At 43.3% G+C, this 14,002-nt stretch overlaps 1 protein-coding gene across 1 annotated transcript in view; it reads right to left on the reverse strand.

Annotated features, from left to right (window-relative positions):
• Rbfox1 (RNA binding fox-1 homolog 1) overlaps positions 1-14,002 on the reverse strand; it is a 137,883-nt gene that overhangs the window by 66,151 nt on the left and 57,730 nt on the right. The window contains exon 8 of the mRNA XM_051168095.1: positions 11,067-11,147. Coding sequence (XP_051024052.1) covers positions 11,067-11,147 — 81 coding nt within the window. The remainder of the gene's footprint in view (positions 1-11,066; positions 11,148-14,002) is intronic.

A 14,002-nucleotide genomic window follows, 5' to 3' on the forward strand; every position in this document is an offset into this window, starting at 1 on the left:
GGACGCTCTTCTGCAGGTCTGCAAACCTGGGCTGTTAGGGTTAGTTGCAAACCTGGTTCAATTTGCAAGTCTGACTATCCTGGGATGACACACTGTCCCCTGTCCGCTTTCAGGAATCAAGCTTGCTTTTAGCTTTTCACCTCTAGAACTTGCATGGGCAGAGATCTAAACGGACAGTCTTCCTCCCAGCCCTATTTTTAAATCCACAGTAGTTTTAGGAAGCAAAGGAAGTGCAGACCAGCACTTAAAAAAATAAACCTCTCAACATAAGTTTCTCAAACTATGACGGATTTCTCTGTTGCCCCTGTTGAAGCTACAGACTGGGTAGGCATTGTAAAGGCGCTGAATGTTGGAGCAGCACTGGGCGGTTGATCCTCTTAAGCAAATGTGAGCATTAAAAAAATGTGTTCTCTCAATGCTATCACAGGCCTTGGTGTTTCCAGGGAATTCCTCCAGCACATCTGCCTCCCTGCTTTTCAGAAACATCTCATCTCGGCCTTGTTCCCCGGCTTTGTGTGTGCTGGAATCCCAAGGCAGCATAGTTTATTGTTTTAATATCTGTCTGACACAAAGCAAGCACAGCCTCCAGTGACTCCTTATCTGTCATATGTATTTCTGTGAAAGAAATATCAAGACAAATAAGATGTTTGGGGGCACACCACGGGATGGGCGCTTTTGCAACTGGCAGTCTTTTACAGAAGGCAGACCCCCACTTGAAAAAGACGAAAGCCACTCTTCGACATTGAGATTAATAACCAAATGGAGAATATACGATTAGTAGTCACATGAGAAGAGCTTGCTGGCTGGCAGATCCTTCCCTTCAAGTAACTGGGGGAGGGGCTGCAGCTGGGTGTGGTAGCACGTGGCGACCACCCGAGCTCTCAGGAAGCTAACCTAAGAGGATGGAGAGTTTGGAGCTAGCCTGGGCTACGTTGCGGGACCATATCTCAAAGTTAGGGAAGCAGCAGCAATAGTCTGGATGGTCAGGCAGTCATCCTGTTTTTATCCTCTAGGAAAACAAAGTGACCAGCAGCCACCATGAGAGATGTGCTACTGCTCTGACACAGCCAGAGTAAACCCATCTCAGATGCTGATGAAGGAGCTGAAGTGCTGGTGGCAAAGACGCCAGTGAACTTGTTTAAACATTTGTTTTAATATTTTAAAGTCTTGTGTATGTGTGTGTACATACGTGCACAGATGGCTGAGACCTCCAATCCACTTGGAGCTACAGTTATAGGCAGTTGAGAGCCTGATGTTTGTAGCCAGCAAGTCCCCACTATCTTTGTCTCTTTGCCCCTTCCCCAAGACTGGGATTACAGGCACGTATGTGCCAGTGACTAATGTTTTACGTGACTGTGGAAGATTTGAACTCAGCTCCTCATGCTTCCTTGGCAAGTAATATTACCCACTGAGCCATTTCCCTAGCCCAAGCTTGTTTTTAAATGTGATACAATTATACAAGAAGCTAATGGTACCCAAAGATGATTATTAAAAGGATGTGTTGCTTCCACTCTCAGGTAGTAGCTAGCTGATACGCTTTGCCTTTGCGGATGAGAACGAAGATGAGGAGGAGGAGGAGATTGGTGACAGAGTGCCCTCGAGGCCAATCTGGCTGCAGATTATTCTGGTAACTAAAATTTTATTGAAGCTCTGCTGTTCACTGATGTTCAGGTGGAGAGTCTCTGGTGCTCTGATAGATGCTGATAGGATAAACCTAACCGTCCTTCTGCAGAGCAATTCTGTGAGGCCTTGTTCAGAGAGGAAAAACTGCCTCTCCCAAATCCTGGCATAGGCCTGAGAAAGTGGATCTTGGCCCAATTAGAGATGCTAGTCAGCTTGTCTAGGGTACCAGAGAACAATCCTGCTCTGGTATTTTTAGAAGCCTAACATGAAGTTGTTTCCAACATCAAGTTTTAAAGGTATTTAGTAGGAAAGACCCTGAGGGTTGAATGTGAGGAGGAAAACCCATATAGCTCTGGGACAGTTTCCTCAATCCATTTAGGCTAAATTTCCTGGTGAGATAAGATGGTATTATAGTAACCGCGGTGGTTTTCTGAGGATTATAGGAGAAAGATCATTAAAAGGGTTGAGTAATGACAGTAAGTAAATAGCCATTTCCTTTCATTGTTTCAGTTCTAGCAGTAGGTACTGTCTAGTAGCAACTGGGACTGTCACCTTAGAGGGCAAGCAGCAAGTTAGGAAAGACCCCAAAATTCAGTAATCAATAGTTTTAAAATCAGTTTTCTGAAAAAGTAATCCATGGCCAGCACATAAAATGTAGATGACGACGCGCCATGCTGAGGTGTTACACTGGACTCATTTGGCAAAAGAAAAGAAGTAATGTTTCTGCTTGCCTCTTCGACAAATTTCAGTATGTATTCCTCATGGTTCTTTCCCATTAATCTCGAAGTTTAACAGTATTATATTAAAGTATTAAAGTATTCCCACCTCGTTTCATCCTCTCTTTCTGAGGGCTCTTTGCTTTCTGTCTGAAGCTCGCATGCCTCGCTTGCTCATCTTGATCCTGGCATTAGGATTCTTATACAGCTGCCCCAGAAAATATTGTGAAAAGTCATCTGAGAGGCAACCAGGAGGCTCCCAGCACTGGCCACAAGACAGAAAGGGCAGCCCTCTAAACCTATCTATATTTCAAGAGTACGTTGACCCTCGTGTGCTTTATCTGTGAGCTGAGCAGTGTCTGCTGCCGCTCCTGTATGGAGAAGAAGGAAGGGGCAGCTAGGAGTTAGTTTTAGTCTTTACTTTAATTACAGAAACCAACAGCGGTTCTACCTGTGGCCTGAACTTAAGCTGGTGCAGCTCTGATTTATGCCTTTTTCTGCCAAGCCATTCATTGTTTTAGGGGTGTTATGGAGCCACCTCCATAAATCCTAAGGTCTATATAGCAATTAGAAGCATGGCATCACCACTTGCCCACGAGATTCATAGAAGTGAACAAAGCAGGGAATGAGTCTGCAGTTTGGTAATATTGAGGTTTCTAAGCATTTGCTTCTAGTCTCCTATGTCTATGGAGTAGGACTAGAGATAAAATTGACTTCTTCACGTTCCCCTTTCTTGTTTGTCCCATATGACTGCACTGTTCATCAGTGACTCCCCTAGAGCTATGGAAGCATGCATGTGTGCACTGGCAACAGATGGACCGGCAGAGACATTTCTGCAGGAGAATGGTGTGGTAGCTCTTCATCAAGGTGCTTGCAGCCAACGGAAGTTCGTCTTTCTCCTCCAGGCCCCAACCCTGATGTCCTGATGCTCCACAGACTATTTGGCTATGGGGCTTTAGAGAAGGGGTTAGATTTGGGTGAAGAGGTCTTCAGAAAAAGATTAGGGAAAAAAGGTGAGTGTGGAGCTCCTGTTTGATCTGTTTACCGTGTGAGGCTGTAAGAGGTGAGCCATCTGATCACTGAGGCAAGAGTCATCACCAGGACCCAATCATGCTGGCACCTTGATCTTGGATGCCATCTTTCTGAGTAATGGCAAAATAGATGTCTGTTTCCCAGGCAACCCAGTTGATGGCACTCTGCTATGCTATCAAACTACTGGGCTCCTGGTAGGGATTTTTTAAATCTGCAATGAAATTTAAACATGACAATACATGACAAGACAGATATATCTGCCCCTTACAACTAAAAATGTGTAATAGCGTTTGAGTAACAAATAAAAAAAAAAGGTACGTTTCAATATCAATGCTTGTCACAAACAGCAATAATACACTAAAAAATTGGAATGTATAAGAGGTTAAGTACAATTCACAGTTAAATGCGTGAAAGATGGTGATTATGATAAAGAAGACACTCATGCAACAGAGAACAAAGGCAGATGTCTTCTTTCACCTGTATAGTTGGCAACATCCACAAGACCCAAAACATGTCATTACAGAGGAGCGTGTTAAGATGGGCTCAGATGTCATGACCGGGGCTGTGGATGAGGACTCTGAAGCATGGGTACTCACGGTTGCCATGAACACATCAACCACAACCTTCGGGAATGTGGAAGCGGCTTTCTTTGTCTGGATCTGAGTGATGGCCCATTGACTCCATGAAACAGTTTAACAATGCCAAAGAGGCCTCAGGCATGATGGCCACAGCATGTTAAATAAACCCAAACATGATAATAGAGAATATGCACAGAATGTGTATACGAGCACTTCCCTCTATATCAAAGCACAGGACTAAAACTTTCCTCACCCAATTGAAGAGTATAGTCCTCAAATTAACATGGTAGAAGAATATTCAAGAAGGCCACGTAGATTACAGATTTGTAAAAAAAAAATTTTCCAAGTGTGTGTGTGTGTGTGTGTGTGTGTGTGTGTGTGTGTGTCCAAATGTGCATGAGTGAGTGCTTTCTGCTTCCCAGAACCACCTGTAAATTTTCTATTAAAAAAAAAAAAAAAACCTATTCATTGGGCTGGAGAGATGACTCAGTCATCAAAGGCCACGCTTACAACCAAAAATATGAAAGAATCTATTAATACATTTACAAGAAAACAGCACCAAGGGACATTTGCTGTGATGTACAAAAGAGTTGGTGTTGACCAAAAGCATCACTCCACGTGCTAATTCAAACCAGGAGTGGGTTTATCCCTTTACGGAAGCAGTGATTGCCTTCCCAATAGCATCACCTTCCATCTTTAGTACTGTGAGCTATCTGCCCTTTCTGTTTACACCAAGTTAAGCTTGGGGCTATTCAGTAATATCCAGAAGAGGTAGGCATCAAGCAGATCACCAGCCCTGCCCCTGCTTATCTCAAAACTTCTCTGGCCAAGGACCATACAGCTCACAACCTGTCTAATAACATCCTCAGTAAGCATGTTACATTTGTAGAAATGTATCCTGCCTGAATTCTTGATCTTCTGCTCTGACTTTAATTCTCGGACAGAATGTACAAAGTGTATCCGGTTTCTGAGAGTGGTTTACTGGATTATATGGAAGGCTAAACAATATCCTATGATATGTTTAAGTCAGCAAAAACTGTGGGGTCAGGTGGGAAGAGCGAAGGGACTGGGTTGTACTGAAAGGCAGTCCCAAGTAAAAATCTCCCTCTTAATGCATACTTGGATCACATCAGCAAGATTTACTTAGTAGGGGAAACATTATGCAAAATGCATCTTAAAAAGCAGACAACTTCAGTGGGAATTATTTTCCTTACAGGTTCATCCAGCAGGGTTCCCTTAAAAGCCATCTCCCCTACTGCATGGAAGGGTGTTATTTACAGATGATTATCTTTGCCTAAGATTATGGACAATTTAATTTGAAAACATTTAAGGCTAGTTTAAAAATAGAGAGCACCTCCATTGAGAATTCTGTTTAGATATGTACTCCACTTCTAATTGTGTTATTTGTCTTCTTAATATCTAGTTTCTAGTGTTCTTTATATACTTTGTATATTAGCCCTTTGTCAGAGGTGCAGTTGGTGAAAAAAATCATCTCCCATTTTGTAGGCTGCGGCTTTGTTTAAATGATGGTGTCCTTTGCTTGACAGAAGCCTCTCAGTTTCATGAGGTCCCATTAATTAAGTGTTGTTCTTCGTGTCTGTTCTGTGTTCTGTTCAGAAAGTCTTTTCCTGTGCCAATGAGTTCAAGGCTACACCCCACTTTCTTTTCTATTGGATCAATGTCTCTGGCTTTGTGTTGAGATCTTAGATCCATTTGAAGTTGAGTTTTGTACAGGTATGGATCTGTTTGAATCCTTCTACAAGCAGACATTCGGTTTTACTAGCCCCATTTGTTAAAGATGCTGTCTTTTATTTTTAACCAGTGTGTATTTTTGGCTTCTTTGTCAACAATCAGGTGTTCATGTGTGTATGGACTTATGTCTATGATGTCAACCCAATTCCACTGATCAACAAATGTGTCTGGTTTTGTGCCAATACCATGCTGGCTTTATTACTGTAGCTTTGTAGTACAACTTGAGATTGGGGAAATCCAAATGACCAGGAAACACTTGACAGCGTCCTTAGCCATCAGGGAATGCACACCAAAACTACTTTGAGATTTTTTTTCATCTTACATCCATCAGAGTGGCTAAGATCAAAGACACAAGTGACAGCTCACTCTGGTGAGGATGTGGAGTCAGAAGAATACTCTTACACGGCTGGCGGTAGTGAAAACTCATACAGACACTGTAGAATCCTTTGTGGCAGTTCTTCAAAAGAGGGGAATGAATTCATCTCAAGATCCAGCTATACCATTCCTTAGTACGTCTGTAATGGAAGCCTCATCCTACCACAACGGCATTTGTTCAACCATTTCATTGCCAGCAATGGGAAACAATGCAGCTGTCCCTCAGCAGAATAATGGATAAATAAAGAGTGATACATTTATACAATGGAGTATTACTCAGCCATTTAGGAAACGGTACCATGATGATTGCAGACAAGTGGACGGAAGTAGAAAAAAATCATTTTGATATCACAGATCCAGAAAGACATATATGGTATGTATTTCCTTTATGTGGAAATGAAAATCAAGTTACAATCTGTAGAACCATATACTGTAGGTGTAGAGTGAGGGATTAGAGGGAACAGACAATGTATAGGCTGCTGTCCACCATTGCTGAAGACAACACTACACAGCTCACCAAGCATGGAGATGTCGATCTGGTACCTACATGAAGGCGCCTCCACCTCTATGTTCTAGTGTATTTGGTATAGGAAATTACTTTGTATGCTACCAAAAGAGAAACATAAGCACTTAGCTAGCCATAGATGCTTTGACCTACTATGGAGTAGTTTGCCAAATATGCCACAACAATGGTGGCACAAAGGATTGTGGGAATAATTAGTAACTGATTTGACGGAAGGCTCACTGTACAAAAGGGAGCTACACCCAGCACTGCGTAGGTAAACAAGAACTTGAAACTAGTTAAAACAGAGTCCTTGGGTAAACCAAATAATTCTCGTCTTAAAATAAAAACAACAAAAAATAGTCATGAAATGGCATTCTGCTATATTCGTAGTTCAGTGCCTTGCTCAGCCATCACCGGAAGAGCTTCCTCCTGCAGCAGATGAGAACAACACAGAGACTGACAGCCAGGCATTAAACAGAATGTGGGAGACCTTGGAAGACTCAGCCCTAAAAGGGATGTGTCCATCAATTTCCTCCCCCCAGAGCTCAAGGAACCTCCAGAAAGAGGAGGCATAAAGAGTGGAAGAACCAGAGGGGATGGAAGACACCAAGGAAACAAGACCCTCTAAATTATCAAATCAAAGCTCATACAAGCACATAGAGACAGAGTGGGATGCACATAGCCCAGACAGTTCTGTTCTGCACTATATTAATTCTTCCGGTTTAGTGTTTTTATGCAGTTCCTCTGAGTATGTGATTGAGTGGCTCTCTGATACTTCTGTCTTGCCTGAAGCTTTTTTTCCTTCTGTTTGTTTGTCCTTTTGAACTTTGATTTCATAGTTTCTGTTATTTTCTTACATTAAAACTGAAAGAGAGAGAGAGAAAGAGGGGGGTGAGAGAGAGAGAGAGAGAGAGAGAGAGAGAGAGAGAGAAGAAGAAGAAGAAGAAGAAGAAGAAGAAGAAGAAGAAGAAGAAGAAGAAGAAGAAGAAGAAGAAGAAGAAAGAAGAAAGAAGAAAGAAAGGAAGGAAGCCATTAAGGCAACAGAACTGTCATTTATATCTGCTGGGAGCAAGAAAACCAGTTTTCTCCAATGTAGTGATAACAACTCCAGGGCAACTCTCATGTTCAGGAGGAGTTGACCAACATATAATAGATTCCACAGGATTGTTCTATGTGTCTGTGCTTGCATTTGGTTACAATTTGGTGGCTTTTGTTTTGTTTTCTATTTATGTTGTTTTATTTTGCTTTCTTGGTTTGGGGAAAGTTTGTTGTTATATTGGGGTTTTGCTTGCTTTTTTGTTTGTTTATTTTGGTGTTTGGTTTTTTTTTGTTTGTTTTTGAGGAATAAAGTTGGGTGAACAGGGAAAGAAAAAGGATCTAGAAGGACTTGCGGTGGGGGGGGGGAGGAGAAGAATATGATCAAAGCATATCTAAAAATTGTTTTAAATAGTAAAAAATGTAAAACTGTAGAGAACTCCCCGATTGATGAGTAACTTCAGAAGTCAGTTAACATAGGAATAGTTCACAGAGTCTAACTGCCACATGCACCTTTTTCTCAGGAGCACAACTGTTAGTCAAAAGTGAGAAACCCTGCATCTTCGAGGTTAAAAAGGATACCCTAAAACACCACTAAGAAGTAAGGGAGCTCCACTTGAAAGAAGAGGTGGGATTTCAAGAAACACTCGGCTTCATTCAGATCTCAGAGCAGAGAGGATGGAGCTCTTTGCCCTGCGAGAGTCTGACCTGAGAGGAGAGGGCCATGGACACAGTGGCTGCATGCTTGTACAGCAGGAAATGCACCTTTGTTCTAGAGAGTGTGTTTTTACCTGGTAGGAAAGAGAAAACGGGACAAACCTTGCCAAGATGCTGTCTTTCTGCAGACAGCTGGGCCAAAAGGCAGCGAAGAAGAAGAAGGGAAGCCTGCGTGGTGTGACCATGGAAACCTGCGTGGTGTGACCATGGAAGCCTGCGTGGTGTGACCATGGAAGCCTGCGTGGTGTGATCATGGAAGCCTGCGTGGTGTGACCATGGAAACCTGCGTGGTGTGACCATGGAAGTCTGCGTGGTGTGACCATGGAAGCCTGCGTGGTGTAACCATGGACCCTGCGTGGTGTGACCATGGAAACTTGTGTGGTATGACCATGGAAGCCTGCGTGGTATGACCATGGGAGCCTGCGTGGTGTAACCATGGACCCTGCGTGGTGTGACTATGGAAGCCTGTGTGGTGTGACCATGGAAGCCTACGTGGTGTGATCATGAGCCATGAGTAACCTTTCCATGGTGCTAGTGGAGTCCTTTACTCTGCAAATTACTCACCCATCTCAGCATTCCGAAAACCATTGCTTAAGATTGCTTAAGTGTTTACCTAGGCAATATTCTTAGTAGAAGAAACTAAGTATCTCTCTTTTAAAAAGAATAAAAAGAAAAAAAGAAAAGAAAGAAAGAAAAGAAATTAGCTATTAATTGCTTCCTTTAAAACTGCTATGGGAAAGGGCATTGCTTTTAATATATTTGAAAATAATTGCTATGAACTTGAAGATTCCACAATTGGGGCAACAGATTAAAATACAATTAAACAATAGCATATGAGAGGACATTAGCATATTTTCTAAAGGTCACATGGCCGATCCGTGACAGTAAGAAGTTGAAAACTGTGTAGGTGAGGTGACAGATGTTACTTTATTAAGAAGTAGCTAAGCTTGTGTAATGTATGTGAGGCAGTAATGCCATCAGAGTCCCACTACTAAGAAGGCCCCTTTGCATTGATGCTTAGACACTGATTCTGCAAGAGACATTTTGTAATAGCGTAAAGTACCATGAACCTATAAAGAATACACATTGAAATAATATAAATACAAAATGCTCATTTTTTTATGACAAGTTCTCACTATATAGCTATAGGCCTGGCTGGTATCGAACTCAGGACACACTTGGCTCCTTAGTTTTCTAGTGCTGGGAAACGTCGTATGTCTTCACACCTGAGAGTAATAGACATTTTCACTCAGTTTGGCTTACAATCCTCAGAAAATGGGTAAGGATAGGGTCTGGCTCATGGCTTTAGTTTGCTAACTCCTGACATCATTTTTGCCAACAGAGAGTTTGTGTGAGTGAGTGGAAGGAACAAACTATATCTGTAAATGCCTCTGAACATTGAGTAAGTCCCCTGGATCCAGGTTAAGGCACTGTCCTTGGAGCCCTCCATTCCCTCACCTGTAAAACAAGCAGTATAGCACCTACCTGAAGCAGGCATGGAGAAGGCTAGCATCTATGATGACTCACAAGGGACAATTTACCTCCATTCAGAAAGAACCACTTCTTATTCGGGATAGAATTCCGTGAGGCACAGAAAAATACCCTCCTCATTTAACCAGTTCAAGACTGAGTTTAAACATGAAATAGCTGCCGGATGATCCCACCTCTTACAGACTCAATATGTCCCAGGACTGTCACCTTTACAGTTTGGGCCCCAGGTGACTTCTCTAATTGGTCTCACTTTCACAAGCTGGTAACTGAGGTGTCAGGTTTTCCCCAGCAGTGAGAATTCTCCTTCCTTTCACTGTTGTGATTATCATGAATTTGCATCTCAATGCTACTCTTCCCTTAGCCCACTGGCCATCCCAGGGATCTTCAGACCTGGTTATTTTTGGACACTAAAACTAAAGAGGGCACATTTGCCAACTAAGGGAATCTCCCAGGACTGCTAATAGTCTCTGCATTAGATAATAAGACTCAGCCCTAGCTAAGAAACAGAAGAAGGTGGTATCAAAGGTCTGGCTGTGCTTGTCCAGTCTGCTCTGGAATCAGGTATGGTGCTCCCCAGGCCTTCCATCCAAGTGTTTAGTTTTCTGTTCCTGGCTCTTGGTGGCCATATTTACATGTATATGTATTTATATACATATATACAATTTAACCAGAGCATTTTTGTATTGCTATCTTCTAGTTAAATTGGGGGGAAAAAACTTTAATTTCTCTCCCTTCACTTTGGACTCACAGCCTTGCAAAGGAGCCATAAGCTGGCCACATTTCCTGTAGTGAATCCTCCAATACAAAGGGACAGAACAAGACACCTGCTGGGTTATGGGGTGGTTTGCACATTTAAAATACTTTACCATTAATTTGTAGAGCTATGGTTATGCATTAATATTAACCATTAATATGTAGGCAATGGCCTTTACTTTCTCTTCCTCCCACAACCTTTTCCACCAACCAATGTCCATGTCCCATTGTGACAGTCACTCATGACAGGTTTAATGAAGAATGGCTGGTATACGTCTGGGAGGTGGGGTTACCATGAAAGGGAGCAAGCAGAGGGGTTCTGATTCTAAGGCAATGGAGAAACAGACATGCTTATGAAACTCCACTCCATCTTGTGAAGAGGACAGCCTGAAGGAAATTAAATGGGGTGTAGAGACTTACATGGCAAGGAGGATGAGTGGACTCACGCATGCATATCACAAACAAAAAGAGCCACAACTGTGGGCTTACTTGCGGAAGTATATACAAGTGAACTGGGGCCACTGTACATGGAAGATCCCTCCTGGTTGGCCTGGCACAACAGCACCGTGCCTACAAGAGAGAGAAAGAGAGAGAGAGGAAGAGATGGCGTCTGGTTTGTGGACAGCGCACTACATCTGCGATCATGGTAACACAGACGAGAAAGGCAGAGAAATGAACACACAGCCACATCTCAGAGCATAGGAAGCCAAAGAGACCGAAGGAAACCCACCCCACCCCCCCTTCCACAGCTCACCAAACACATGCCGTGCCATTTCACAGGACGGTTAGCTAGAGGGTCTGCTTAATGCTGTACAGCCCACTTTCAGGCAAGCAATGGGAGGGCTATGGCATTCTGGAAAGGGATCTTAAGAAGTAGCAGCAAACCCGTTCCCATCCCCCTGTAAGCATCCCCTGAGTAAACTCATTTGATGATAAAAAAAATAATAATTAAAAACAAAAACAAAAACAAAAACAAAGGAGAGACTTTGGAAAAGGCAATTAGTATGAGTGAGAAGAGAAAAAGAGAAAGTAGTGGAGGAAATGATGAAAAATATATACATGAAATGCCATAATGGAAGCCATTGTCATGTATAATTAATATAAGCTCATTTAAATAAACCTTTAAACTATCAGTAAAAACCAGACAATAAAATTGGACTGAAATACTCCTTTGCTCTGTGATCTTTATAAGTCATTGTCCCTCTCCAGGCCACACTATTTCTAGCTGAGAAATGGGCATAAATATACCTACCTTCAAAAGGTGTCCATGGCAAGGGTTGTCATTTTATAATTGCTCCATGAATGGGAAGTCTAGGGATCGGTTTGTTCAGTGACAACTTTTCCTAACCCTGCCCTAAACTTTTATCTTGGGGGATGAGTTCTTTGTGGGGAAGGGGGGAAGGAGGAAAGGAAAAAAAGACTGCTAGATACATCGTCCCTATGGCCCATGCTGGATGCAGCCCAACACTGTGGGAGATGACTGCTGGCCTACTTGCTTCAGGTTGCATCCCAGGAGCTCGCTGCTTCCTGCTGCAGAATCTGCCATGCTGACCTGCGGGCAGCCCGGTACTGCAGTGAGGGCTCGCCTCTGCCTGATGTGAGGGACAGAGCAGCTGGCTTATCCTTGTAAAATGGAAATTTACAGCAGGGAGGAATGGTGGAGTTCTGAGACATTTCCTTCTTCTGTGCCGTGCTTTGAACTACCCACTCGCATCAAGGATGACTGGCCCGGAGGCCTCTTTTCAGTGTTAATTTGCCTCCTCTACTGATGTTAAATTCAGACTCAAAGACTGCAGAGAATGCAAGCTGCTTGGTGCGCGTGGGGTAAACTGATGAAGGATGCTGCAAATGCCTCCCTGGTTTCTGTTGGTTTCCCTGACCGAGCTGGGTCAACTTCTCTCACTTATTTTGGTACTGCAGCAGGAATGTCATCATCCACAAAATGAGCACACCTCAGGAGCCAGTCTATCTTGGGGAAGGAGTCTACCATCCTGCCCTGCATGCCATCAAGATCAACAGACATATAGTTCAAACTCCTAAGGGTCATTTGGGTTCCAGAAGCAAGAAAACGGATAGTCCTGTCTGCCTATGTTAAAAAAACAAACAAACAAACAAACAAAAAAACCTTCAGGTTCTAACAGGACACATAGTACACCAGAGGGACCTTAACAATTGTCCCTCAAGCCCACGTCCACCTTCTCTAGAATTTGAAAATTATTTCGAGGTTAACATAACGGTGTATGTGTGAGTGCCCACGTGCCATCAATCAACATCAACTCTCTTCCATTGTTCTCTATCTTATTTTTTGAGATGAGGTTACCTACTCAGGTAGGCTGACTGGCAGGTCACTGAGCTCTGTATGTGGGTGCTGGAGGTCTGAACTAGGGCTCTCATTGTTTCTATGGTACGTGTTTCACCCTCCTTCCCCCCCAAACAAAGATGCCACTGTCTTCCTCCAGCCACCATGTCTATTAATGCTATTCCTGTCATACATTAAAAAGTAGCTTGAATGCATCACACTTGTCTTATCCTTGTGCCTGGAACCTCTGCCACCCAACCCTCTTTTTCCTTTGCCCTCCAAAGAGTCCTGGCCTAAGCCCAGGCATGGCTTGCTAGTCAGTATACTAAGAATGGGTGGGGCCCTGTCATGATCAGCTTTTCATGACTTGATGTTTTTTTTTTTTTTTTTTTTTTCCTGTCTACTTCATTTACGTTTATCATAATACAAGAGCTGTGCCGTGGTCTAGTTGGCCCTCCATAAACATTTCTGGTCACAGCAGGTAGTTGGCAAGGGGACTAAGAGAAAATACCTAGAGTGAAGAGGGGGGTAGTTCTAAAATCAGCCCCCGGGAGGTGAGTTATTCACCAGGACAGGTAGCTGTGACAGCAACAAGTCCTCTGTAAAGCACAACGCATGACCTCGCCATGGGTGGGTATCTCGTCTGAGTTTGCACACCGCTAAAAGTCTCACAGAGCAACAGAGGCTACTATAGGACACAGAGAAAGCGAGCCTTCTGAATCTCCTCCCTGAAGACTCTGGGCGGGGGTGGGGGGGGATTGTAAGACAGTTCCCCCACGGCTCTCTCCTGCACATTCCTAGTTGAAAATCAACCTCTAAAACAAGATCTGAAGTTTCTTGGTTGAGAGTGGGCCAGAACTTTAGAGAGAGAGAGAGAGAGAGAGAGAGAGAGAGAGAGAGAGAGAGAGAGAGAGAGAGAGAGAGAGAGAGAGAAAGCATCCAATTTTAGCCAAAAACACAGCTAAAGGATGGTTCAGTATCTGCTGTTAACCCCCTGGGTCAAGTTTCAATATCCTTCGTGAAATGTGGAGAAGTCTACTGGGACACAGCACAGATTCTGGGCAGAAAGCTGAACTCTGGCAAGGTTGAGTGGAGCTCTCTTATTACTCTCGGGCTGTGGCTCCTA

This window comes from Acomys russatus, chromosome 25 (assembly GCF_903995435.1).
Source record: "Acomys russatus chromosome 25, mAcoRus1.1, whole genome shotgun sequence".
Taxonomy (NCBI): domain Eukaryota; kingdom Metazoa; phylum Chordata; class Mammalia; order Rodentia; family Muridae; genus Acomys; species Acomys russatus.